The 26562-nt window shown below is 44.1% G+C and overlaps 11 protein-coding genes across 11 annotated transcripts; 7 read left to right on the top strand and 4 right to left on the bottom strand.

Moving 5' to 3' along the window:
* Window positions 1-126: 126 nt before the first annotated feature.
* Window positions 127-1084, bottom strand: I203_103734 (uncharacterized protein; the record flags this gene model as incomplete). Its single annotated transcript, XM_019147469.1, has 2 exons — window positions 127-610; window positions 777-1084. The coding sequence occupies 2 exons, from the start codon at window positions 1082-1084 to the stop codon at window positions 127-129; spliced, it is 792 nt and encodes a 263-aa protein (XP_019003134.1).
* A 361-nt stretch (window positions 1085-1445) lies between these two features.
* Window positions 1446-2458, top strand: I203_103733 (mitochondrial 37S ribosomal protein uS13m; the record flags this gene model as incomplete). Its single annotated transcript, XM_019147470.1, has 4 exons — window positions 1446-1490; window positions 1578-1954; window positions 2181-2276; window positions 2368-2458. The coding sequence occupies 4 exons, from the start codon at window positions 1446-1448 to the stop codon at window positions 2456-2458; spliced, it is 609 nt and encodes a 202-aa protein (XP_019003135.1).
* A 208-nt stretch (window positions 2459-2666) lies between these two features.
* On the bottom strand, window positions 2667-5138 carry I203_103732 (eukaryotic translation initiation factor 3 subunit L; the record flags this gene model as incomplete). Its single annotated transcript, XM_065517386.1, has 9 exons — window positions 2667-2891; window positions 2973-3369; window positions 3441-3577; window positions 3641-3849; window positions 3949-4317; window positions 4377-4473; window positions 4535-4563; window positions 4621-4771; window positions 4920-5138. The coding sequence occupies 9 exons, from the start codon at window positions 5136-5138 to the stop codon at window positions 2667-2669; spliced, it is 1833 nt and encodes a 610-aa protein (XP_065374204.1).
* A 320-nt stretch (window positions 5139-5458) lies between these two features.
* Window positions 5459-6524, top strand: I203_103731 (uncharacterized protein; the record flags this gene model as incomplete). Its single annotated transcript, XM_019147472.1, has 3 exons — window positions 5459-5752; window positions 5802-5949; window positions 6058-6524. The coding sequence occupies 3 exons, from the start codon at window positions 5459-5461 to the stop codon at window positions 6522-6524; spliced, it is 909 nt and encodes a 302-aa protein (XP_019003137.1).
* Window positions 6525-6576: 52 nt separating this feature from the next.
* On the bottom strand, window positions 6577-7288 carry I203_103730 (uncharacterized protein; the record flags this gene model as incomplete). Its single annotated transcript, XM_019147473.1, has 5 exons — window positions 6577-6622; window positions 6737-6960; window positions 7030-7109; window positions 7172-7214; window positions 7280-7288. The coding sequence occupies 5 exons, from the start codon at window positions 7286-7288 to the stop codon at window positions 6577-6579; spliced, it is 402 nt and encodes a 133-aa protein (XP_019003138.1).
* A 1221-nt stretch (window positions 7289-8509) lies between these two features.
* On the top strand, window positions 8510-11162 carry I203_103729 (uncharacterized protein; the record flags this gene model as incomplete). The annotated part of the gene is made up of 5 exons (XM_019147474.2): window positions 8510-9223; window positions 9295-9429; window positions 9483-10035; window positions 10086-10180; window positions 10236-11162. 5 exons carry the CDS (start codon window positions 8510-8512, stop codon window positions 11160-11162), a joined length of 2424 nt encoding a protein of 807 aa, XP_019003139.2.
* Window positions 11163-12035: 873 nt separating this feature from the next.
* I203_103728 (uncharacterized protein) lies at window positions 12036-15159 on the top strand (the record flags this gene model as incomplete). Its single annotated transcript, XM_065517385.1, has 16 exons — window positions 12036-12569; window positions 12703-12927; window positions 13006-13054; window positions 13136-13171; window positions 13257-13422; window positions 13492-13585; window positions 13668-13745; window positions 13808-13825; window positions 13901-14009; window positions 14071-14104; window positions 14158-14215; window positions 14286-14330; window positions 14402-14509; window positions 14577-14674; window positions 14740-14919; window positions 15018-15159. The coding sequence occupies 16 exons, from the start codon at window positions 12036-12038 to the stop codon at window positions 15157-15159; spliced, it is 1974 nt and encodes a 657-aa protein (XP_065374203.1).
* Window positions 15160-16338: 1179 nt separating this feature from the next.
* Window positions 16339-18438, top strand: I203_103727 (uncharacterized protein; the record flags this gene model as incomplete). The annotated part of the gene is made up of 3 exons (XM_019147476.1): window positions 16339-17856; window positions 17973-18154; window positions 18219-18438. The coding sequence occupies 3 exons, from the start codon at window positions 16339-16341 to the stop codon at window positions 18436-18438; spliced, it is 1920 nt and encodes a 639-aa protein (XP_019003141.1).
* Window positions 18439-18981: 543 nt separating this feature from the next.
* On the top strand, window positions 18982-20906 carry I203_103726 (uncharacterized protein; the record flags this gene model as incomplete). The annotated part of the gene is made up of 9 exons (XM_019147477.1): window positions 18982-19021; window positions 19098-19205; window positions 19279-19289; window positions 19361-19464; window positions 19531-19911; window positions 19976-20038; window positions 20103-20166; window positions 20231-20478; window positions 20549-20906. 9 exons carry the CDS (start codon window positions 18982-18984, stop codon window positions 20904-20906), a joined length of 1377 nt encoding a protein of 458 aa, XP_019003142.1.
* Window positions 20907-21442: 536 nt separating this feature from the next.
* Window positions 21443-23890, top strand: I203_103725 (uncharacterized protein; the record flags this gene model as incomplete). The annotated part of the gene is made up of 11 exons (XM_065517384.1): window positions 21443-21709; window positions 21788-22156; window positions 22230-22322; window positions 22390-22399; window positions 22483-22556; window positions 22630-22931; window positions 23035-23127; window positions 23204-23337; window positions 23394-23595; window positions 23673-23690; window positions 23758-23890. The coding sequence occupies 11 exons, from the start codon at window positions 21443-21445 to the stop codon at window positions 23888-23890; spliced, it is 1695 nt and encodes a 564-aa protein (XP_065374202.1).
* Window positions 23891-24179: 289 nt separating this feature from the next.
* On the bottom strand, window positions 24180-26247 carry I203_103724 (homoserine O-acetyltransferase; the record flags this gene model as incomplete). Its single annotated transcript, XM_065517383.1, has 4 exons — window positions 24180-24683; window positions 24801-25590; window positions 25693-25866; window positions 26033-26247. 4 exons carry the CDS (start codon window positions 26245-26247, stop codon window positions 24180-24182), a joined length of 1683 nt encoding a protein of 560 aa, XP_065374201.1.
* Between the last annotated feature and the right edge of the window lie 315 nt (window positions 26248-26562).

The following is a 26562-nucleotide window of genomic DNA, read 5'->3' as shown; positions in this document are numbered from 1 at the left end:
TACTCGTATGCATTTGTTACGTGTGTAATGGATATTGACTTGAGATTAGACGATTAACGTCCAAATCGAATGGACGTTGTGGATCATGAACTTGACGAAGCAATCCAATACATCCTTTCCCTTCTTCTACAAAACCTGCTTCTCCATCCGTTCTTCATTCCCATTCACACCAATCAGACGCTCGTAAGCTAGTAGATTCCTCCTCTCTTTCAAGGGTCTCTTCTCTCTTCTTCTCTTATTCAAATGTGATCTCTCCATATTCGTCGTCAAACCATCCTTCCTACCATCCCATTCCCAAATTTGTCTTTCTGTCCTCAAAACTCTCCCGCTATCCAACGCTCGTTGCTTTTCTTCTTCCCTCCTTTCCAGCTGATTCTGCTTATATTCATAATACGTTTCCCCTGGGGTCTTCTCCCCTGATATAAGACTATCCCAATGAGATGGATAATCCCACGAGGGGATGGATAGATTAGATTGTTTAGGATTGTTTAGACGCCATACGAATGTTGATTTACCACTTGAACCTGATGAAGAAGAAGATGGGTGAGATGGGGTTTTGATTAAGAGGGATTGAGAAGATAGACGAGCGAGGATTTGGGATTTGAGGAAGCTGGGATGGCCAGAAAGGTACATTAGCATAACTACGACATTAATATTTCAATCATGAAGAAGATGTCATTTTACTTTTGATATCCACAGGATTGTGAAGTTACAGATGAACATGATGTTGTTCACTATACTTGGTGAACCATGTATATATAGGGAAGGTAACTCACGATGTAGATACGAATGGATGACCTTCCGGAATAACATTCACCCCCTTTTCTTTCTTGCCCGCACTCAAGACATTATTGCCCTTGCCTTTTCCTTTACCTTTCCCTTTCGTGCTGCTTTCAGTTACTGTAGAGGAGCTAGCCTGCGACGGAGTGACATCGTGATTTGGATTTTCACTTTGATAGATCTTCAAAGCTTCTTTGACTAATTCTTTAGTTGTTAGACCCTGCGTTGCCGTGGACTCTGAGAGGATCTGTCGGACGAGTTGGAATGCTTGGGGGAGTTGTGAGGGTGCTCGGGTGAGTGACATGGTGGAAGAGAGCGTTGACGGCTATGTTGTGTTGATACTGAATGAATATGAATATGTATATGTATATTCAGATCAGCATGCGTGATCATTGAATTCTCAAAAGTCAAAGTCAATCTTCTAAGATGGACGGTACGGTGGTGATTTGATAATGCCGTTATTCTCCGATCACAGAAAGTCAATGTGGCACTGTAATTTCATACGAGTTCACTTTTGACTTTTCCAAGCTGAAATCTGACATCTGATACATCTATCTACCTACACCTACCCTCGCCCGTGACTTATTTGTCCAGTACAGTTCAACATCCTCCCAACAATACACCCACTGACAGGTCACGAACCATCCCAGCAATATACCACCAAAATGCATTTGCTAGGACATAACTTACCAGACCACAAACCTCTTAAAGTGCGTACTTGAATCACATACTACCTCAGTTCACCTCACCACTCTGTCTTATACATACTGATTGATCCATTCCGTTCACATCTTTAGATCGCCCTCTTAACGTTCTACGGCCTCTCTCACCCCCTCGCATCCCGACTGCTCGCACGACTCTCCATCCACTCCGAAGCCCTCGTATCAGATTTGACCGAACCTCAACTCACCTCTCTATCAGCTTACCTCTCTTCTCCATCTACAACAGCCAAAGTCCGTGAAACCCAGTCGAACATCACCCTTTCTCCTCCAGGGGGTAAGCCACTGCCTATACCGGGAAACAAATCCATCGTAACTACCACCCAGAACAATAAAGGAAAAGGAAAAGAAAGGGATGATCCGCTAGATGAACTTAGACTAGAGACTGAAGCTAGGAGGGGGATGCAGGCTGATATTGCGCATTTGAGGATGGTTGGAACGTATAGAGGTAAGAGGTGAGTAGAGGTTTCATTCTTGGGTAGAGGCAAATCTGGGGTATGGGAATGGTGTGTGATAGTAGACGCAGTGTCGGTGGTATGAGTGAATTTCAAAGTCGGTCAGAAGAGATTTAGATACAAGGATGATTTGATATAGTTTAAGTGAAGAGATTATCAAGGGAAATCTTTCAAAATCGATGGAGTCATTCACGATGACTGACCGGTTCTCTCCCTGTACTTCCAGACACGCAGCAGGTTACCCCGTGAGAGGTCAACGAACTCAAACGAACGCTTCTACGGCCAAGAAGCATAATAGAGTGGAGAGAAGGGGTTTCGCCACGTGAGTTATGACAACGTTATCATCAATTCAACTATGTTCAGTCAAGTTCAAAGTTCAGTCTGATGCTGACATCGTTTGCGGACTTTGTCAGATATTCAATTAGACCATCTTTTGGTATCACGGAAATACCTCATCCTCCATCTAGGATATTGAAAGAGATAGCGGTATCTCGTTTCGTATAGCATAACATATAGCATATAGTATGATGGTGATGCAGCAATGTCCATCACATGACGATCAATTTGGCCGTAAAATGAGAATCAAGCGAATAAGTTCTCTCAATGATGCACACAGCGCTTCATTGTCGATTCTCAACATCCATCACAATGCAAATATGATGCATGAAAATATCTATCCTAAGCCTACACCTACACCTATCTAAACAAATTCTTACTGAGCAGCCACCCTCGCTCTCTTAGGTTGCCAAGCACCCGATTTCTTAGGTTCGTTCTTATTATCTGTCGTTGTTTGTGTAACGCTCGTAGTGGGTTTACGTTGAATGGGTAAAGGTGATGATTTGATGGTATTGAATACTCTCTGGGCATGTTCGGCATTTCGAATGAAGAATCCTGCGTATCGTCTGTGGGAGGTAGTTTCCTCGACGTGAACCATCGACTAGAAAGTGCAAAAGGACGAATCAGCCAATATTCACATTCCAGAACTTATGGATCGCGAGAGAAACATCTCAGCACTCACCCCATCAATTGTGAAATCCAGGTTATTCGTCACGATTCTTTCACCATCCAATAAAGTATCTTGTTGTTGACCTTTCGCATAAGTCCTACTGGCCGCTTTCAACACCATCAACTGTTGAAGAATCTCTTCCTCTTCGGTCTCTCCTTCAGAGAAGGTAACCAACTTCGAAGCGTCAATCGAAGTGTACAATTTCAACAGGTTTCTTATGTTGGATACACCTCGAACGGCGACTACGTCAGAAAGGAATAAGTCGAGATGTCGTTGTGTGGCGTCTATGGGTGGGTTGGCAAGGTATGATTCGAGTGCTGAGGGATCTTCGTATGGTGGTGGGTTGACGTTGAGGTATTTGGGGGAGGCGGATAGGAAGAGGTCTTTGAATGTTTCGAGGGCTTCGTCACTACATGCGAAAGAAAAAAATATTAGCTTAGAGCATATACATGACACCCTAGCTGAGGGACAGACACTGACCCTCCTCGTTGTAAAACTGATAATTGATCTGCGTAATGCTCCTTGACGATACTCATGATGCTCTCGTCGGAAGGTCCAGGCGAAAGGGTAGTGCAGATGGCGAGGAGGGCATACATCCTCTCACATTGTTTGGTTATCTATCAAAAGTAAACGATATCAGCTCAAATTCAAATCCAACCGAGTTTTGACAGCTGACTCACCGAACCATACTGGTATGACCTGGTGTGGTACTGCTTCATTCGGATGAAGAAGATCAAAACGGAGATGAAAGTCTTGATAGCATCTGGCCATCTTCCCAAAGCCATGTATGCACATCCAACATGGTAGTAGGTGGTAACGTGACAAGCTGTGATTCGGGTCAAGAATGCACCACCTGAAAGATCGACATTTTCCATTGTTTGAAGTGCCACTGTTAAAATTCATAATTCAGTATCAGCGTCAATCAACGTAAATTATGTGATGCGATTGGTGTTGATCCTCTTGGTTTGTACGCAGAAGGCAAACTCACAAGTAGGATCACCCAACAGCACATGTACTCTCAACAAACAGATCAAAGAGAAATAACCTAAATTTCTGTATAGAGGTTTACTTCCATACTCTCCAGCTAATTCTTGAACTTCTTCTGGTGTTTTACCTTGTTTCTCCGCCCTGAGCTGTTCATTGATTTGTGATTTTTGAACCAAAGAATACAAAACGTTGAGGACAGAGTAAGATGACCAGATGTTCTGAGCTTCGGCCAAAGCTTCTAATTCCTCTTCGTTCTTGTTTTTGGGGTTGGCACGCCAAGTGGAGAAGTTGGAGAATTGGTAGACGAACTCGTCGAGCATGTCCCATAACCATTGGATTGGTAAGTCGAGGGGTACAGGACCGTCAGAGTCTGTTATAAAATTAGCACAACAACATGCGTATACGTGTAGGTGGGAGATGAATACTCGCTCAAAAGGTAGTTGAAGAGTTCACAGATGTTTTCGTATGATTGGAATCGATCGTCGATGGTAGGTTGAAGTTTAGCATAGACATGTCTAAAGTAGAGCTGTTGATTTCAAAGATATTGTTAGTTGTCGTTCAATAGGTCAGGCACTCGAGCGGCTCACCTCTCGGTAAAGAGTCAGGAAAACTTGATCTGCAAACCCAAAGTCAGCTGTTGGTTCCACGTACAGATGATAACCGATTAGCTCACCATTTCCAACCAAGGGAGAGATGAGTTCAGCTTCAGGCCATTCATTTTGAGAGTAATGAGCTTGAGTCAACTTATTCCATCCACTTTCGTACATGTTGGTGATGGTTGGTAAGTCATTTTCGAGAATAGCTTGATGGAAGAGGACGAGGAACTGGACCAGCGTACGAAGGTCAGCAATAATCCTCGCACGAACTGATCCATCTCCAAAAGGAACATCTGGCCATTTGGCGAGATGTCGTTAAAGCCAACGACTGTATAATGCCATATCCATCTTCAAACCTAAGTCCACGCCCACTCACCCTCTTGACATCCTCTGGGACCTGTTCTAAAGCCTGCAACTGCTCCTGCTCCTGCTCAGCCACCATCAATTGCTGTTGCGCGTAGGCATGTTGTTCCAGCTCCTGCAATCTCCTATATTCATCTGCGTCTGATTCAGGGTTGTAAGATTGGACTGGGACGGCGAGAGAGGAGAGGAGCTCGTCCTCTGTTGGCTCGTAGAATGCAGTTGGGTCGGCCATTTTTAAGATTGATGTAGTGGGCGGTCTTGTATGGGGTAGTTGACCTTTTTGAAGACTATTATCGAGAACAATGAACGATGAACGAGTGCAGTGGATAAAAAGTCAAAAGTCTGGATGATAGCTTAGCTGCTGCCTCACCTGTCGAGTGATTATCAAAACGCCGACGGCGGTGATAATGTGGCAGTGCTCTGTACTTATAACCGTTCACATATCCCCTCCACCTGACACGACCGCCCTTCGACCTCTTCCCTGCATGTAGATAGGAGAATGCTGGTAGTGAATCCAAATATAGCATCAGCATCTTTCTAATGCTCACCACGATGCGAGTCATACGTCCAGTCATACGAAATCTACCAAATCGAGAGATAGCTCCGAAGATCAATGCGACTCGTCTGGGACCAGCGGTGGGATGTAGCTATTGGCGATATCGAACATTCGCTACGCGACCTCACCCTGATAAGCAGAAGGACGAGATAGATGATGGGGACCTATTTGGAGATAGTGGAGATGGCACTTCCAATTCAGTAAGGGATTTTGATCAAGAAGATAGAAACGCGGATCTTTTAGGACTTGAAGAAAGTATTACTGAACCCTCTTTATGTTCATTCCACATGGTGAAGGAATGTTAACCTATTTTTGTTATTGGTGTCATTGGTGTAACAGGATCATCTCACAGAATCCACATCAAGTAAAGATCAACTGCTTCATCGCCCGAAGTTACCAACTTCGATCAAACGACTGAATCGGATCTTATCAAGACAGAGAGCAGTGGAGATACCAGAACATGAATTGGATGAGAAATTTGTAAGGGGTAGGTTGTCTAGCATCTATCTCATATGCTCGGTCTACATGGCCCTTTCTATATGATGTCGTCTCTTGCCTCGCTGTAATCATGCTAATTGTTGGCCATACGATTCAGGCAGAGGTCCAGGAGGTCAAGCAATCAACAAGACCAATTCCTCCGTATCCCTCACCCACATACCAACCGGTATAAGAGTCCAGGCCCAACCTACAAGATCGAGAGAAGAGAATCGTAAAGTAGCTCGTAAGATCCTCGGTGAACGTCTAGAAGTACTTAGGACAACGGGCCAACTACCTGGATACGACATTGCAGGAGTAATAGTGGATAAACCTCAAGATGAGGGGTTGATGAGAAGTAAGAAAGAGACAAAGAAATTTGAAGAGAAGGTATTGAGTGGTGCGTATACGAAGAAAGAGGTTAAAGAGGAGAAATTGAGAATTAGGAAGTTGAACAAGCAGAAAAAGGCGAAAAGGAAATATGGTAAGAAAGGTGAAGATGAAGTTGAAGGTGAAGAAGAGTCGGATTTCGAAATTGATAATGAAGGAGTAGTGGTTGATGTTGTGGACAATAGTACAAGGGTATAATGATGCATGATTGTGATACATGATGGTATTATCTCATTGTAATGTATATCGACTAAGGTCCAGTTTCAAGGTTGATCTGTTTACCGAACTTTGCGTATCTAGATTATCAATCAATCGATCGTTGATTAGCAAAGGTCATTATCTCCCCATATGATTATCTGTATATCATACAAATCGTTTGATTTCTGTTGAGTATAGAGGACCACACTCACAATTGAACTTTCAAATCCTTCATCCCCGATTCACAATCATTCTTCTTACTTTCCAACCCCTCAATCTCACTTTCATACCTCTTCAAATCCGATTTCAACTGTTTCCTTGCATCTCTCAACGACAAATGGAAGAATGAATCTCCTAATTTGTATAGTATAGGTTCGGAATCTGAATCGGCCAGTTCTAATTCCATCGATAAGTCGTCATAATATTCTTTCTCTTCCTACATATCGTCATCACGCATGTCAGTCACAGGTTCACAATGTTAGTAAGATATCAGGACAAGACTTACGTTTTTCTGTTTGAGGAGATCTTGTATATCTGTCAATCGATTGTTGAGCTTTGAAAATGTATTTATACGCTGTTGGTCCTCTGTGACATGAACGATATGTCATCAGCTACTTTGTATATCTAGCTAAAGGTTCAGAACCCACCCCAAGCAACCTCCACTCCATCTCCTTCATCTTCTGGTGGTAGCTATCAATGGATTGATATGTCAGCTGATTGCTCCTTTGCAAAAGGTCAGGAGATTCGCAGCTCACCAAGCTCATAGTGTTATCGATCTGTGAATAGTTGCCAGGTGATCGAATGCATAACACATCTCGAATTGTCTGTCATGTTCATTAATCATCCCGTGGTAGTCAGCTTGTAACATCAACAGTGCTGATACATTTGATCCCGCTTGTATGCTACATCCGCTCACACGTCATGATAGCCAGATGCCGGATTACGATTACGTTGATGACACGCGTGTACTCTCTACACGCGTTGATTGCCTGGCTGTCTCACTTTTCATCAGACTGACCACCGACCGACTGACTTCATTCCACCCCAAACGTAAACCATCATCGATATCATCAACATCATCACCGACAACCTCTCATGTCACGGATCCCAGTCCCGAACGGAGGTCTACATCATCCATTACCACACTCAACGTACGAAGCAGCTTCCAACCCAAATTACAGTCCTCAACCCAATCACAATCAACCGAGAACCAGTATGAACACTCATAGTCCAGCGGCGGATACTAGGAAAAAGACCAATAAGAGGGATGAGGTGAGCACTGTCCTCTTGCATACCTCTTCTCAATTGGCCTCCAGAATATCTTCCATGTTCTTCTTGTCTGCCATGATCAGATCATGCATCCAATCTACTCTTAATCCAATACCTCTCTCGGGTGTACAAAAAGGATGGGACTATAGGGATTGTTTGTGGCTTTTGATTTTTAGTTTGCGTAGCGTCTGCTTGTTTCAAAGCTATGACCTATCACTTGCATCCTTAATCAATCCACATCCCATCCCATTTCATCTCGTCCTCCATCATCGATTCCTTTGTCAAAGTCATCATCGCTTGTACTTCTTAATCCTTCATCACCCACTAATACATGGGATAGACGGATGAAATACGTTTGATCAAAGTAAATCCCGGCGCGAGTTGTTTTGTTTTGTTTTGATTTTTAACTTTTGATTTTGATTTCGCTGCCCTGAGCGAGTTGCCCCGACCCAAACAACCATATCTCATCAATCCATTCCTTATTCTTCTTTCCTTCTTCACATCTTCTTCCTTTCATAACCTTCCCATCACGTCTCGTGATCACCCCTCCGTTTGCGCCCGCACCCGTCATTTGACTTGTTTCCCAACATTCCTTACACATTTATCTCTTTATCTCTTTCACCCATCCTGGCTCATATACCCTCGTGATCGATTCTCTTACTCAGACTACCCTTTCATCTGCATCTTCCCTTGCTCCCGCTGCCAACAAATTCACGATGTCACGTCCCCAATCTCAATCCGGCTACGACGTCGCTCCTCCTACCACCACTCAAATACCTCTCGATACCCCACCGTCCTCTATACGCTCGACCAACTCCTCAACTACCATGGAACGACCGCCCATACCACACTCATCATCTGTGCCCTTCCCTGCACCTTCACATTCAATAACTGCTGCCGATATAATGGCTGTACCGCCTTCACCTGTATCCAAACCTGTTCCACCAAAACCTCATCGGTCGGCATCGAACCCATTCAAACATAAATCCAAATCAACACCTTTCCCATCTTCCTCTGTGCCCACATCTGGAACCGCTACACCAACGCATCTACCTCCTACACCCGAATCGGAAACTAACGATATACCTCAACGGCCACGTTATCACTCGACCTTATCGCGTTCGCAATCAACTGGATTTGCCGGTAAATTACAGTCATTGAGAAAGAAGATTGAAAATGAATTATCACGAAAACGACCTGGTTCAGGCGCCCCATCTGCACAATCTTCCGGAAGAAGAAGCACCAATAAGAAATTCCAGAAAGGTACCGTAGCTGGACTTCGACCCAGTCCCGCTCTTACCGTTCCGGAAGGAATGAGCGTTGCAGATGCTTCGCAATTGTGTGCTGCCAAACGAGCAGATTGTGTCTTGGTCGTCGATGATGAAGAAGGTCTGAGTGGTATCTTTACTGCTAAAGATTTGGCTTTCAGGGTGAGTATGGATTGCCCAAAGCGAATAGGAGATTTTTATGGTTTTATTGATTGTGTGTTTCCTGTGTTTAGGTCACTGCTGAAGGGCTTGATCCCCGATTGACCACTGTTGCTCAAATCATGACGAGAAACCCTATGGTCACTCGAGATACCACCTCTGCCACTGAGGCCTTGCAACTGATGGTCAGCAAAGGGTTCAGACACTTGGTAAGTCAGCTGAAAGTTCATCTTCGGGTACAGAGCTGATATTTCGCGATCAGCCCGTTTGTAACGAGGATGGCGATGTCGTCGGTCTACTCGATATCACCAAAGTATTCCACGAGGCACTTGCCAAGGTCGAACGAGGATCTTCAGCCACTTCTCAACTTCACGCTGCTCTTGCCGGTGTTCAATCTGAACTTGGTCCCGGTCTATCCACCAACCCTCAAGCAGCAGCTATGATGGCCTATGTCGATGCGCTGAAAGAACGAATGGCTCTTCCAGACTTGACGACAGTCATCGATGCGAGGACCACACCAGCTACTGTCACTCCCAGAACCTCAGTTCGAGAGGCTGCTAAACTCATGAAAGAACGACGAACCACCGCTGTCTGTGTCATGGAGACCAATCCCGGTACTTCCGCCATCTCGGGCGTTAGTGGTGGTAACAATATCCCTAAGATCGCGGGTATTTTCACTTCCAAAGATATCGTTCTTCGAGTCATCGCTGCCGGTCTCGACGCTTCGAGATGCAGTGTGGTGAGAGTCATGACTCCTCATCCTGATACTGCTCCTCCCACTATGGTCGTCCAGGATGCCCTTAAGAAGATGCACAGTGAGTTAGCATTTTGTAGTTGATGAGCTGTAGCTGAGGCTCCTGTGCAGATGGTCATTACCTTAATCTTCCCGTTGTTGAGACCGATGGAAGACTTATCGGTATTGTGGACGTACTCAAACTCACATATGCTACGCTGGAACAGGTGAGCTGAAATTCATGTTAGCATTCACATGTGCGTTAGCTAATGGCAGATCCAGATCGAATCCATGAGCGAAGACCGATCCAATGAGACTGGACCCATGTGGGGTAAATTCTTTGAGGCTCTTCCAGGTGCCGGTGGCGATGATGATTCCGTCTCTGTTGTCTCTGCTTCTGATCGACCTGATACACCCTCTCGACCAAGTCACGGTCGTGGTCTTTCATCGATGACTTCACCCATCTCTGAAGTCATGCCCAACGACTCAGCCTCAGCTGTCGATGACAACGCCTCAGAATTTGAAAAACGAGGTGCAGCTTCTTCTGTCGCTCCCAACGCTGTCCCAGTGGACGATGGTACCTATGTCTTCAAGTTCCGAACACCGTCCGGAAGGACTCATCGATTCCAAGCTCGACACGATTCATACGAACTCCTTCGAGATATTGTCGCTGGTAAATTGTTGACCGACCCATTCTTCACTGCTGAAGGAGCCAAGGAGGGACAAGAAGTTCATTTACCCGATCCATCGAATTTCGCTTTACATTATACCGATGATGAAGGTGATCTGGTAACCATGACAGCTGACGGTGACGTCGCCGATGCGGTCCGTATCGCCCGAGGTCAAAAATCAGATAGAGTGGTGTTGTTAGTAGATGGAGGTAAAGTGTGGGAGGAATTTGCTAGAGATCTTGGAGGTGAAAAGGCAGTAGAAGAATTAAAGGAAGTTGAAAAAGATATTAAAGCTGTTGAAGAATCTGAGAAGAAGATGGAAGCACCTAGTGCTGATCCTACCTCGGAACCAACCTATGGACAAGAAGGAGTCGTCCACAGTAAATCCGCTCCTGCACCTATCCCTACGAAACTTACTGCACCTGGATCAGGCGAGTTGATAGCTGGAGTATTACCTAAAGAATTAGCTTTACCTGCTGCGATTGGATTTTTGGGTGTGGTCATTCTTGGTGTATTCGTGATGGGTAAAAGCAAGTAGACCAAGTTAGTAGATGAGTTATACAAGATGAATGTGGGGTTTATGATTGTTCTCTGAATATGGGTATATAGATTCGACGGTCATGTACGATAGACAGATTGAATAGATGATGATATGATGACTTGACTCTGCTTTTTGTGGAATGTATATGGACCTTTTTACTTTCTATGTGCTTATTCGTTGGCAGGTATTCGAACATCGAGAACGAGTATCGGTATCGGTTAAAACAGGTGAATGGTCTGTCGGTTAAAGGTTTAACCGAGAATCATGTTGGGAGATATTTTTAGCGCCAATCTAAGAGGACTTCCTACTTCCTCCTACTACTCCTATGCTACAGTAGTATTCTTCAACCAGCCTTGGCTCGAAGAACAAGAACAATCGTCAGCGTGAAGTCAGTCTTACGGGATAACGGGAAAGATCGTACACCATCACATGCAGACAGACCCGCGGGAAAGAACGGCACCGTGGGGCCAAAAAGAGGGAGGGGGAGGGGGAGGGGGGAGGGGCAGTTGATCATGTGCTCTTTCAGCTGTTAGCGTCTACTGCGCCCTTGTTAGCGTATAAGTCTGATTGATTCCGATTGAAGGATGTACAGTAGAAGAAAAGAATCAAGTCATTTGTAAATGCTCCCGAGCATACGTATACGAAGCCAATCTTCTGATTTCAGCTTAGCTTGGTACCAAGATGAACCGATAGGCTAATGGAAATGAACCGCATGATTCAACCGATAATTCGAACCATTATGAAAGCTTCTTACTCGGAATGGAAATGGGCAGGAGGGTACGGATATATATAAGATATTAGATGGGGAAGGAGAGATGTTCTGTTCTTGCTTACTCTTTGAATGCTGAAGTACGAGTGTATACGGACAGAATGAGGTCAAACACTTTATTCACATTGCTATCACTGCTCGTATCGGTGCAAGGTAGCGTTATAGCTCCTCGTCAAGATAGAAGCGGAAATGGAAATGGAACTGAAACTTCCATCAGTCCTTCAGATACAGAAACAGGTCAAACTACTTCTGCCCGATCGACTGGTATTTCCCAATCAGCTACTACCACCTATATCAGCTCAGTAACAAGTTCTCGATCTTCGGCTATTCTATCGTCTACCTCTACCGCAACAAAAGCAGAAAGTAAAAGCTCTCAAAGCCGTGCTCCTATGACTACAGCTACAGCTGGTTCCGATTCAGGTTCCGATACTTCCTCGACATCAGTGGATGTCGGATCAGGTACAACCGATCTAGGATGGATACCTACTTCTGCGATTCCTTCTCCGCCTCCTTTGGCAACTACCGATAAGAATGTTATCAATGCTACCAAGACTACTTCCACTGGTGGGACACCTACTCCGATTGCGTTTGATGATTATTCTGATCAGACGTTAGAACAATTCTGGGATGATTATGTGAGTTTGAAGAGTAATGTCATTCAGTTGTCGATATGGATGTCCAAATCACACCTATCATACTTTATACGATTGCGGATCCAGCAGGGATTTATCAGATCGCTAATGTACATTACCACATATTGCTCTATAGGTCGGTCCAGTCCAAGAACCACCTTTCCGCATCACTCCACTCCCACCTCAACCATACCCTTTACCCGAAGACCCTCCAACACTCTTCCCAGATTATCTATTTACCTGCCCCGAAAAAGTCTTAACGCAATATCAATTCCCTGAGGGTTTCTTATTTGGTTGGGCTACCGCTGCTCAACAGTGGGAAGGAGCTGTGAAAGATGGCGGGAAAGGACCGACTATCTGGGTGGGTACAAGTTATTTCAGCTAGTTAAAGTATGATGGGCTGACGAGAGTACAATCTTGATGGTTTGATGAGATGTAGGATTGGGCATCAAGATTCCCTGGCTTTATTGCTGATAACACTACGTCTGGTAAGTACAATCGACAATGCGATGAGCACAAAACTTGTGAGTCAGGGAAGGAAGAGCTGATGAAATCTATGGTTGATTTAGATGTTGGTGATCTCGGATACTACCTTTACAAACAAGGTGAATAACCTTAGTTTATAACATTACACATCTGACAGATGTTTGGCTGAGCTAATTGATTGTCGTCCATCCTCTAATCGAATAGACATCGCCCGACTTTCCGCACTAGGCGGGAACGTATATTCCTTCTCACTCTTCTGGACAAGGATCTATCCATTTGGCTCAAAGGATTCACCAATCAACGAAGAGGGTGTACAATTCTACCGGGATCTGATCAACTACTGCTGGGATCAAGGTGTCGAACCTGTTGTGTAAGTAAAGCAATGGTAGACATACATCTATCCAAAGCGACTGATTGTTGATGATGGGCAATCCGACAGTACGTTATTCCACTGGGATACACCTTTGGCTCTTCAGCTGAAGTATGGTGGATTTGCTAGTGAGGACATAATAGATGATTATGTCAACTACGCTGTTAGTCTGTCTTCTAAACGGTCTTGCTTGTTTCCACCTGAAATTTGTCTAACACCATTTCTCCTTCCCCCTTGCGTTCTAGGAAACCGTCTTTCGACAATACAATGGTACGGTCCACAAATGGATCACATTCAATGAACCTGTAGTCTTTTGCAGTCAGGTGAGTTAGCTTGTATCAAGACCAAAGTATACTAGCTAATTGAAGCTTGTTCAACGCCATAGGGACTATATCCAATCAATGTAAGCTCCTTTTCTCCGGTGCCCACTTAAGTCAAAGCAAGACGGTAATCTGACAATACTTTCGACAATTTCCAGCAAACCTTCTCAGGCGGATTGAACACTACTGTATACCCTTATACGTGCAGTTATCACCTGACTCTGGCGCATGCTAAGACTGTACAGAGATTCAGAGAGCTCAATATTCGTAAGTGGCAGAAATTGAGATTAAAACGTATATTACCGTATCTGATAAGTCTTGAATGCAGAGGGACAAATAGCCTTCAAGTCCGATAACTTTTTGTGAGCTGGGTACAGTCTCATCAAGAATTCAGCTGACGTATGCTCTTTTGCAGTGGTGTACCTTGGAGAGATGGTAATCAAGATGATATCCGAGCTGTTGAGAGACATGGCGTAGGTATTACCTATTTTCTCTTCATATGCCATTGTAGTACACCGAACCTGATATTATGTTGAATATTAGGCATATCAAATCGGTATCTTTGCTGAACCAATATACAATACCGGAGTAAGTAATGCAGTAATAGCGAAATTCCGTATGATCCAAAAATGTTGATGTTGATTGGGTGTCCCTTTTAGGATTGGCCTGAACTCATCAAAGATGATCTCCCTCCTGAGATCTTACCTCGATTCACTGACGAGCAAAAAGCTTTAATCAAAGGAACAGCAGATTTCTTCGCTATTGATGTGAGAGAATACCCTAACAGTTCAAATAACCACAAACGATGGAGCTGAACTTTTTGGTGATCGCCAGGGATATCGAGTAGGATACGTGACGGCTCCTCCAGCAGGATTCGAAGCCTGTATTGCCAATATCTCTGATCCCCTCTGGCCAGCATGCAATCAGGTCAAGTGGGTGTTCACCTCAGCTGGCTTACTAGGTCCTTACAGTATTGATGATGTTTTAAACTTTACAGTTTCTACGTTCCAACACCTTACGAATGGGGTCCCGCCGATTTCGCAGATCAAAGAGTAACATGGTTACAAAATACCTGGAAGTACTTACGAAGTTTCCTCAAGGGACTACTAGAGCAGTATCCTACGAGTGGAGGGATTTATCTAACTGAATTCGGATTTGCTGAACCTGTAGAGGATGAGTAGGTGTCTTTCAACTGCCGGGATTTCGATTTTGTACGATGAACATAGTGTTCGGTGAACAAACAGGCTAACACCTCACTTTGCTTCGGTGTTACAGACAATTATACAAGTATAGAGTTACGACAGATACCAAACGAGAACTATACTTTTTAAGTTATCTTGGTGAAGTTCTCAAGGCTATACATGAAGATGGAACGGATGTGAGAGGTACATTCGCATGGAGTCTGGTTGACAAGTGAGTGCAAGAGTGATGAGCATCTGGATAAGATAAGAAAAGAAAAATCCGAATGAGTCAAGCTAAATCTGATTGCGATTCCGTCCGCAGCGTTAGTACCGTATTGTCTGCTCATTCTGTTTTAATGCTCGTCATGAAAGTCACGAGTCGCTGATGATAATTGTGTTGCTTCATTTGCGCATAGTTTGAATGGAATAGTGGATTTGCAGTTAGATTCGGTAAGTGTTGTGATTCTGGTATCGATTCTCCTTTCCCAACTCGCCGAATTTAAGAATGATAAATGATGCTGATCTTTGGTGCTTGTAGGAGTACAACATGTCGATTACAACAGGTGAGCCGAACTTTCTTTATCTTTCCCCTACCCTTTGAGAGACCATTTTGCTGATTAGACGATATCATTCGTCATAGCCCCACTCTTGAAAGAACTGTAAGTCTGACTACTTCTGATTCTCTCGAGTATCCAAGGCTAAAAATGCCCTCGTGGGGATCGCAGTTCAAGCGCTCTGCAATTGCCATGAGCAAATTCTGGAACTCGCATCGAAGTGGTTGATCGATTCACCTACCAATCAATACGCTTAGAAGCTACTGTATACGTGTTTTCATCGATCACGTTAGTATTGAACGATATGAAACCAAGTTATAATTAAAATTGACTGGCTGAATCATACTGAAGACTTGAATTAAGTTAGTGTTAGTAACCTAGGACAATTTATGAAAGGAAGAGATGTTATAATATGTGACTGGTGACAGCGCACAGTCCCAGAGTAGCATCTTCATGTGCTCCCGAAGTGAATGGGTGATTGATTGTTGAGCACGGACCGCATATTTGAGAGGTGAGTTTCCCCGAATTGAAATGAGGTGGGGCAAATATAAATATGATTTCTCGCGGTTCTGTTCATTTCGGGACGGAACATTGCTATTGAGCGTGGCTTTGTTTTTTCATAAGATGGATCTTTATGTTTCTCAGTTCACTTAATTGATCTTCTAGAAACTATCTTGTACGGATACCACACTTTGTACCTTGAAGTTTGAGTGAGTCAATCATAGCCTTCTCGCTGGAGGTTCCGCTAAATCACCATTATCCCAAGAACGGGCGGTCTCACACGTGTGCTGCTCACCTCTCTCATGAAGAGCTTTAGCCGTACAAAGTGTACCTACAATCGTTCTCAAACTCCCCTTCCCGATGGCCGGTCCAGGAAGACATATCGAAGGGTGGTCCAGTGAGGCCCCACCTCAGCTGTCAACCCTCAAGATCGTTTCTCCTGCCCTGGTCCAATCTAAATCAGGCGGTTTATCAAACGTTCCTCCTATTCCTAATCGTCTACAGGTTTATAATACCCCTCACTTCCATCCCTCAAGGTATCAGAATATGCACCATCAACCTAATCATCCGCATCAAGGGCAAGTACAAATTCCCCGCTCAATCCCTCAACCTCACTCGAATATTCAGTCTCCGAGACCTCAAAAACTTCCTGAATCTTTCAAAGAATCACTATTGATTGTTGATGATGACCCGAACCCTCCAAAGGGTATCACAGCAGATGGAAACTGGAAATCGAGACAAGTCAAGATACAAGATCCTTCGTTGAAGTCCATCAACCGAGGTAGAGCACCACCGATACCGTATGTGGCACCTCATACGACCTCGTTGTTACCAAAAAATGCTCATTCGAACATGGGTCTGAGGACGCTTCCGCCTAGGCCACACAACTTTCAACCGGGAAACAGCTCATATCACTCATCTTCTTCCTTTATCCATCATCCTCGTACTGGTCCCGTGCAGGCTCTATCGCTTCGTAATATCCCTAATTTCAATAGACCTTCGGAAACCCGACACTTCATTTCTTTTTCAGCTGCAAATAAAAGCCCAAGTATAAATCTCAACCTCGATCGACCGTTGTTCTCCAGAACATATCTCTCTGCACCAGCTACTCCTAGACATACCGCAGGTCCAGCATTTCAAACAGGATCTATCAACTTAGATTATCTCCAATACCTCCAATTATCGAGACTAGCAATAGATAATCAAATCGTCTTTAGAGTCCATTCGCAGTCTAGCGTATCCCCTTTAATCTGGTCAGGAGATATGAAAACTTCCGGGTTTTTCGCCACTGCATCTGTATTTCAGAGACTTACACCTAAATCGTATGAAGCCCTCTTTCGATCTTATCAACCTGACGGAAGGAAAGATGATGAAGGGTGGCTGACGAGACCTCTAATGAGAGAAGTAATGATTGGTCATATACTTTGTAGACCCTCTAAAAGATTTATCACTGTAAGGCTCAACTCAATTTCAGATATTTCCCAAATGGCGAAAGAATCTGGAAGAGAAGGGGAGAGAGAAGATTATTGGATATCCACTACGAGATCTGTTGATTGGGCGATATTTGAAATTGCAAGAAGATTGAGTATGTACTTGATATCTGGAGGAAGGGAAGGTAATAAGGAGGTTCGACTAGCGGTGCTCAATAAAAACTCAAACTTATCCAGTGGCAATGGCGACGTGAAGGAGGATAAGGTAAGAGAAAGGACAGTGAACCCTTATCTCTGTCTAAGATGGCACGAATCTAATATTCTTTCGCCAAGTAAATTGGAAGCTTCTATCCGTGCTCGTCAAAGAGCCAAAGAAAGTTATGAAATCTTGTATTGGGGCAGAATATTCGGTGAGAATATCCAACAGGATTTAGTATTCAGCACAGACGTAAGTACAGACTTTACTACATTTGTTCCCTTCTTACTTCCATTTGGTGTGTTCAATCTCGCTGGATGCATCAATGGGAAGGTGAATGGACGGATAACGTGGATGTCACGACATAGTATCTCCCTTTCAAATTACCGTCAAAATTCTGGAAACCCCCTTCAGCCATCAACCCCTCGTTACCAGGGTGGTTAGGCAGACTGAGGTGGAATCCAATCAAGGATGATTGGCACTCTGCGGTCAGATGTCTAAGAGATAAAATCTATCCTACTACCAAATGGGACAAGCAAACTGTTCACGAGTAAGTTCACATTTTACGGTAGCCTGGTTGTATTTGTCAGCTGATGCCAACCTCATTTATGCAGTCTGGGTTCTACGTGGCCTCCTACTACGACTAGTCCCGATGCGACTCGTCATGGCTCACAGAAGGATGCTATAGGGGCCAATAGTGAACCGAAGCTGAAGGTCGTATCGGATACAGGGGCAGATACGGATCAATTCGGTTCTTCTCGGTCGGGAGAAGTATCCCTCGGTAGAAGTCAAGATAAGGGATCAAAGGAGGCGGTGGTAGATTTCATGGCGTAAGGAAACGTCTCAAATAATGATGTGAACTCATGATTTGATCGTACCTTGCGGCATGAGATACCGTTCAGAGTAGTGGGGGGAATTATTATACGAGATACCTTTGTATCTGAATCTTCGACTCTTCCATGGAGCACAATAGTGGTGACGAGCAGATACAGCATCGAAATAGTCATCGGCAAAGCCGCAGATGAATCGCCACTTTGCCTCATATGAGTAGTTTCTACAAGTACAGTGCGGTTATCTACGGGACTTGCAAAACAATCTGTTTTCAGGTCAAAGATTCAGGCACAAAGGGAGTCCACCGAAAGGAACCGTAAACTCGCATTTGACCTATCGGCAATCTATTGGAGGCAGCTCATCCAAAAGTCACTCGCTTAACTACACTTGGTAGCCATCTAATCTATAAAAGAAACAATTCAAGGCCATTTGCTTGTCTGCATCGTCTTTTCTTCATCACCATCGTCACTCACTCTGTGGATAACGGACTCGATTGAAATACAAATTTTAGAATATTCAATCTATCAAAAATTGTTCTATAGCATCATGTCACAATCTAAGACGGATGTGGTTATCGTAGGATGTGGTAAGTCCAACCATTCCTTATCTTCTACCTCGTTGAGTTATGAGCTGATCAATTCGACATGGTTGTGTATGTGTAGGTATTTACGGGATGTCAACTGCTTTGTGGATGTTACAATCTGGGAAATACAATGTGACGATGTTGGATAAATGCGGGATCTTACCTGCCCCAGATGCGGCTAGTACAGGTGAGTGATCAGCACGATTTCCATCAATGTACTTGTCACTAATGGTTGACGATGATTTCGTATATTCGTGTAGATCTAAACAAGGTGAGATAATAGTTATCGAGTGACGCGTGGACCCAAGTGATCATCATGCTGATATCTTGAGGTATCATCAGATCGTCCGAACAGCAGATTACGCCGACGCTTCTTATGCCGAACTTGGTTTGGATGCAGTTGAGAATTTCTGGAGGAAGCCTGAGTGGGAAGGAACATATCATGAGTGAGCTCGATTACCTCTTACTTCCGCTACCTTCATATTGTGAGCTTACGTGTGAACACTTTGCAGATCCGGCGTGATAGCTCTTGCCGCGGAAACAGAGAAAGAAGGCCTTGAGTTCGTATCATCCGCCTATCAAAACTGTAAGAATCTAGGAATCAACGTGACCCTCTTGAACAACTCCAAAGATATCAAAAGCAAGTTCGATCCTGAGATCCGCACGGGCGATTTTGGAGGTAGACAAGGGTATCTGAACCCTATCGGAGGATGGGCGGAGGCTGGCAGAGCCTTGGAAGTGGGTTTGAAGAGGGTAAGACAGCTGGGAGGACATGTAAGATCGGGAGCCGAGGTTACGGGATTGATCAAAGATGGTAGGAATGTCAAAGGAGTAACGTTGAAGAGTGGAGAGGATGTTAGAGGTGACTTGGTCGTCATTGCTGCTGGTGCTTGGTGAGTACAGGCTTACTTCAATACTTGTCGAAATCGAAACTGATTACTAGTATCGCGAGGGTAGGACTCCAGCATTATGTGCCTTGCCTGGAGTATCTGCTCGACTTCCAGACGTCGTGGCTACGGGGTGAGTTTGACGTTTTATCCAGGCAGATCCTCTGCGGATCGAGCTAATAAGACTTGTTGTGTAGTCAAAGTGTCGCTGTCATTCAACTTACACCAGAAGAGGCTAAACAATACGCTTCAGTCCCTGTTGTAAGTTACCAGATCAACCGGATTTGTCGAAAGGTGGAAATGCTAAGATTCTGTGTGGTCTTAGGTGTTCAATCTTGATGATGGTTGGTATATCTTCCCACCAAACCCCGAAGGTCTCGTCAAGATGGCTATTCACGGTGCAGGCGTACTCAACCCTCAATCCAATGGTGTTTCCATCCCTCGAACGAAGTTGACCGCTGGGGCCGAAGATGGAGCTATCCCGCTAAGCAGTCTTAAAGGATTGAGAGACGGTCTGAGACAGGTCTATCCTGAGCTGGCTAAGAAGGACTACTTGACTACTAGGTTGTGTTGGTGAGTCATTCTGCCTTTTTGCATCAATTTTCGAAGCTAATGGGAGAGTATGATTGATTGGTTTTAACAGGTACTGCGACACCGTCACTGGAGACTGGTTGATAGACTATCACCCCGATTTCGACAACCTCGTAATTGCATCAGGAGATTCAGGACATGGGTTCAAGTTCACCCCAAATATCGGACGAGAAATCCTAAAAGTCATAGAGAAGAACCCTTCACCTCAATACGCCGAAAAATGGTCATTCGGATATACCGCCAAAGCAATCAAGGAGGAAGGGTCGAAAGCAGCTGTTATGGACGTTAGCAAGGAGGAAGCGGAGATGGCGAAAGCTGGTGCGGATGTCAGGGCTGGTAAGAGAAAGGTTCTAAAGGAGAGTGATTTGGTCAAACCTCATGATCTGAAAGCGAACAACTCGAAATTGTGAAAGTAAGAGCAAATGCGGTGATTGGTTGTACGATACGATATACGGATTAGAGGAAAATAGATTGATAGATAAATTATCTGTTAGAGTCGGGTGAGATCTGTATGCATCTGGATAGACTGATGAACTCATTGAAGCTACGCATCAACCTTAAGTCATGGTACACCTTTCTTGAGCGACTGTTCTCAGCCCTGACTTTTCGTCCTTCCCCGCTTGTATTGGTGCACGTCCATCCTTGATACTTCTTGATAGAAATGCTGCTTCCGAACTCAAGGGCTCTTCCCAGCGACATAAGTTGCGAGCTGAAGTGTGTCCATCGAGAGATGATGGTAGAGGCCATTTGGAATGTTGATATTTCAGGCACGCATCAAAGTACACAAACAAATAAACCAATCAATCAATCCCAGATTCCAGCAAATCGGGTTGAAATGTTGAAATGTCGTCATTCCCCATATCTTATCAACATCAACCTACACCCCATCTCTTCTTGATACACCATCTCTTTCCACTACTGTACACATGCTCTTGCCTGCTCCATTATGCCAACTCGACCTCCTGCTCAGCCCCTGCCATCATCATCTTCCTCATCCATCCAGCATCCGCACTACATCGCGCCAGAATTATACCAGCTTTTCGCAAATATATCATTCCACATCATACCTGCCAAGCTGGAAGAAGATCTAGGGAGGATATACGGTCTGGTAGATCAGTTGGGAGGACAATGTGTTAGAGTGGGGGAATGTAAATTCGTAATTAGCGCTGTAAAAGGAAAACCGAGATTACTTAGAGTCCTAGGTGAGATGTATGTGAGTGACCAAACAGAACCAAGCCAAACCATATAAATTGATAAACGACTAGATGACTTATACATATATCTATTTTAGGATAAAGTACCGATCCTAACTCCTGAGTATATATACGATGCATACATTTCTGCACTGGAATATGCAGCTCAAGGTGATACCGCACTTCGACCACCTAAGTTACCGGATAGGTCGAAATACGTTGTTAGTCCTGGTCCGAAGCCTATTAAATCCATTACCACCTTTCCAGCACTGATGGGTATCGATGATGACGAGGATATCAAACCTGCGTCGAAAAGACGTAGACTATCGCCTGATGTGGATGTGAAGCCTAAGCCCGAAGTGGACTTGGTGGATATGACTCTTTTTGAAGAAGATGTTAGATTTGAGGATATTCCTTCGTTATGTGTACATCGAGGTAGTCCACTGAAATGTGTAAATCAAGATATAGTAAGTCGTCTCCTACATCTCAACAATTTATACTGTCTGTCACTGAAATTTGGCCTCGATGAATGGTTTCTAGGTGGATGCTATACATCCAATCATCGAGGAAAGGGAGTTTGAGGAAGCGCAACAGAAGAATTCGAATGTGTTGAGCTATAGGAGGAGTCTGAGCGTGGGTTCTTTCATCATGGAGGACTGGGTCTCAAGGATAGCTGGGAGCTGATATTGAGTTTGATCAGATCATCAAAGGTCAGCTGAGCAATTGGATGTCGGATCGGTTGAAGACCAAGTTCATCACGAGCTGATATCGTCACTTTCACTACGACCGTTAGCCGTTCCAAGACGTATCAAGTCAGGTAAAGAAGCTATGAAGTTATCTGGAGTAGGGGACAAAGTCGCTCAGCGTGTATGTCCAGTTCCACTTCGATTGATCTAAAAGGTAGTACACGTCTTCCTGACAACTGGATGTGATCATTCAGATTGACGAGTACCTTCAAACCGGTAAAATCCAAGAATCAACCTCTATCATCTCTTCATCCCGATTCAAAGCTCTCAACCTGTTCGCATCAGTCTATACGATAGGTCACCACAAGGCGAAGAAATTGTATGATAAGTACAATTGTAGGAATTTGCAAGATGTGAAAAATCATTTCGAAGCTATAGAAGAGGATTCACCAGAAGTAAGGTTAAAAGATAAATTGAGAAGAAGGAAGAGAGGTGGAATGAAACAGGTTGAAATCGTTGAAGAGTGGATTAGACTAAAGGATGAAATTGATCAAAAGTGGGTTTCACTCCATACCAAATTCGAAACAAACCACTACTCTCTTGTCAAGTCCTGCCATTGTAAGTTCCACAAACTGACCAAGGAGCATTGCCCAACTCAGAATACCCCGAAAGGAAGTTGAAGAAATAGCTGAATGTGTGATGGAGCATCTCGAAGCTTACATACCAGGATGTGAATACACCATATGCGGAGGGTATGTCAAACTTCTTATCTCCCTTTTTCCAGTATAGTATCTTCGAGGACAATAGCTGATATAGTCAGTATCATAGCTATCGAAGAGGAAAGACCGAATCTAACGATGTGGATATAGTCTTCCGCCCTCCAGGTATCAATTTGGATATAGGTCTTTTGAAAGATTTGTATTTGAGATTATCAGAATTAGGCATAATCACACATGTTCTACGTGAGTCAAACCCATTCAGCATATATACAGAATTTGTCCTGAATCAAATAGGATAGACGTAACACATCGTGATCTCAATACACCCATTCACGCTTCTTCGACCAACTTTGATAATCTAGATAAAGCTTTTGTGATTTTTAAGTTACCCGGACCCGGGCGGCTGCATCGAAGAGTCGATTTGATATCTGCTCCGTTCGATCGGTATGCTTCGGCGATATTGAGTTGGTCGGGAAGTATGATGTTTGAAAGGGATCTAAAGTGAGTGGGTGGGACGAGTAATGAGAAGAGAAGTCTCACTGACTAATAAAACAACATGATATTTTACTATTATTCAGGAGATATTCGGAAAATGTGTAAGTCAACGTAACCGTCTTCATATAGTATTACACTTGAATTGACCAAATTGTTTGTTTGACCTAGACGAGGATACAAGTTCCGAGCGGGTCTGCTGCACGTTACAACAGGACAAGAAGTCAACTTAGAGACGGAAAGGGATATATTCAATTTCTTGGGTTTGAGATATGTTGCTCCAGAATTAAGGAATGCCGACTGATCGTGAATTTTTGCTATAAAGATGACGGATCTGTCTTTCTGCGAAGGAAATAAATAAATTTCCCCTCATCGTACCATATCATACCTCAATTTGGAATGTTGTATCTGTATTCGGAGGGGGGACAATCGATAATTACTGTATGTATCGTTAGACAGTGATGAATTTGTATAAATTTCAAGCTCAGCTGGACTGACATAATCAAAGACATATCTTATATATGTATACATGTCCAAAGATCCAATCTAAAAGTATACATGTAACGATCCGTCGTTCCGCATTTTATGTCAATCTACCACCTAGTAACGTCCGCCTCTGCCTCCCCAAATACACTCTCCTTCTTGACTCCGAACCCATCTCCATTCTTATCCTTACCGTACTCTTCCAACGGGATAACTCGATCTTGGAAGAAATTGGGCATTTTCCTTTTTAGAAAACCATCGATCCATCCATTTATAGCTTCAAACTCTAACAAAAATCCATCATGTCCATCTGGACTAGGGATCAATACCAATTCAGCATCAGGGATGTAAGCAGCGATCTCCTTCTGTTCGCTAGTGGTGAACAGACCATCTGACTCAATACCAATCACCAGAGCGGGAGGTTCGAGCGACAGTGCATCGGATAAGAGTTTCTCCAATTCGATGTCACTGGGCGGTTCGCCTTCCGAAGAGTGAGGTGGTAATTTTGATGAGAGCGATTCGAGAGAAGAGTCAGTGGATGGTTGAGATAGGTCGTGGGTATCGAGTTTACGGGTAATGTGGATATAACAGTTGGCATCGAATCGGCCAGTAAACTAAACACAGACACAAACAGATCAATTGGTGAGAGATACATGAGAGACGAGCAGATGTGAGCTGGCTGGATGAGGAACGACAATCAATGGTTGGGTAAAAAGGCAGAACAAACCCACCTTATCACCTTGATACCTCAGATAACTCTGCGCACTGAATATCTTTGGTTGTTTATCCCCTCCTGTACCTGTACCCGTACCATTACCACCCACTTTCCCATCCTTTAACGCGGCGGCCGAACCCAACGCAACACCTTGACCAATCTTATCGTTTTCTCCCAATACCAAGCTCTTCTCCAACTCCGGAGTCTGCATACCATTAGACGTAGACGTAGATGATTTACCCGAATCTGAATTCCTCCTCGATCCCAAATTTGAGCTCGATCTATGTCCATCATTATGTTCTCTCCATGCTATCTCCCTCGGAGTCTCCTCATTGTGTAATTTCACATCTGAATCAGAAGGTGAAGAGGGATCCGTAGTCTTCTTTCCACCCATGATCCTCACACCGCCTTTAGGGACTTTCGACTTGTTGGTAGAATTGTTACCTGATCTCCTACCGAATCGAGATTCGAAAGAATCCCTACTTCTATAAGTCAACAACGCGGCCATCCGAGCTGCTGCCAATCCCCTTGTAGGTTGTTTGGTCAAGTCAACAGTAGAGTTGTCTTGTTCAAAGTAATAGCCATCTTTATAATCTGGATCAGAATAGATAGATTGTCGTTGAGCTTCGCCCCATGATATACACCATGCGGAATGTCTGGCGGAGGTAGCGAGCGGTACGATCGCTTTGACGAATCCCGGTGGTGAGTTTAGAGGCCATTCAAGACATGTCATCCCTCCCATGGATCCTCCTATTACTGCCGCGACTGATTGAACGCCGAGTGATTTCAGAATGATATAATGGAGTCTACGATTGGTGGGAAAATGCCAGATGTAAGTATTTGACGACCAGATTCATCTGTTATATGAGATAAGAGAAAGATAGATAGATGAAATAACTTTAACTTACCTAACATCATCCTTGACACTACTTCCAGGCATCTCAGGACCGAATGGTTTACCCGTCTCCGGGTTAGTCGTCACACTTGATATGGTCCCGTAAGGGGACCCAATGACGTTGGCGCAGAAGATGAAAAATCTAGTAGGGTCGAATGCTCTATCTGGACCAAGGAGAGGACCCCACCTGAGCGAAACCAGCAGGAAGTCAGTAAAGCTGATACAGAATATGCAGTAGACTTTGAGGATGATAGTATAAAAGACGATTTAATCTGATTCAATCAGACCATTCCAGTTGTGAGTGATCCTATCGGGCCCATTCGATCGACCATCCGACGATTCATCGTACTCACCAATCTTCGACATCCGCACTGCCCGTCAAAGCATGACAAATGACCAGACAATTATCTCCATTCTCATTCAGCTTGCCCCATGTCTTGTACGCAACAGGTACGTCGGCGAGTCTGACTCCAGACTCGAGTGTGAAGGAAGGGACGGTGGTGATATTCTGTGATATCAACCCGGCGTAGGGATTGGTAGAAGAAGAAGAGGATGATGACGATGACATGGCGTGTCGAAAGGAAGGGAGAGTTCTACTACTCGTTCTGTCGTAATTTTAATTCGTTTTTCGCTCTCAGGTAAGAGCTTCGATAGTTGTTGGGTCACTTGAAGGGTGTAGATTGCTGAAATGATCTATGCGAGTTGGACAGTCTTGACATTTCTGAAATCTGAGTCGAGCGATGAAAGTGGAGTGAAATACAAGCGGTGATCACCGCCGACACAGGCTGAAACTGGTATCGAGTTATCATCGCATGCAGTCACCACACCAAACAAGAACACAACCTATATGCATCTTATCGGAGCAACAATATATATATTCCAT

The sequence above is a fragment of the Kwoniella mangroviensis genome (genome assembly GCF_000507465.2).
Source record: "Kwoniella mangroviensis CBS 8507 chromosome 1 map unlocalized Ctg01, whole genome shotgun sequence".
NCBI classification, from domain to species: domain Eukaryota; kingdom Fungi; phylum Basidiomycota; class Tremellomycetes; order Tremellales; family Cryptococcaceae; genus Kwoniella; species Kwoniella mangrovensis.
The sequence above is the reverse complement of the archived record's forward strand: the minus strand, read 5'-3'. Positions and strand labels throughout refer to the sequence as shown.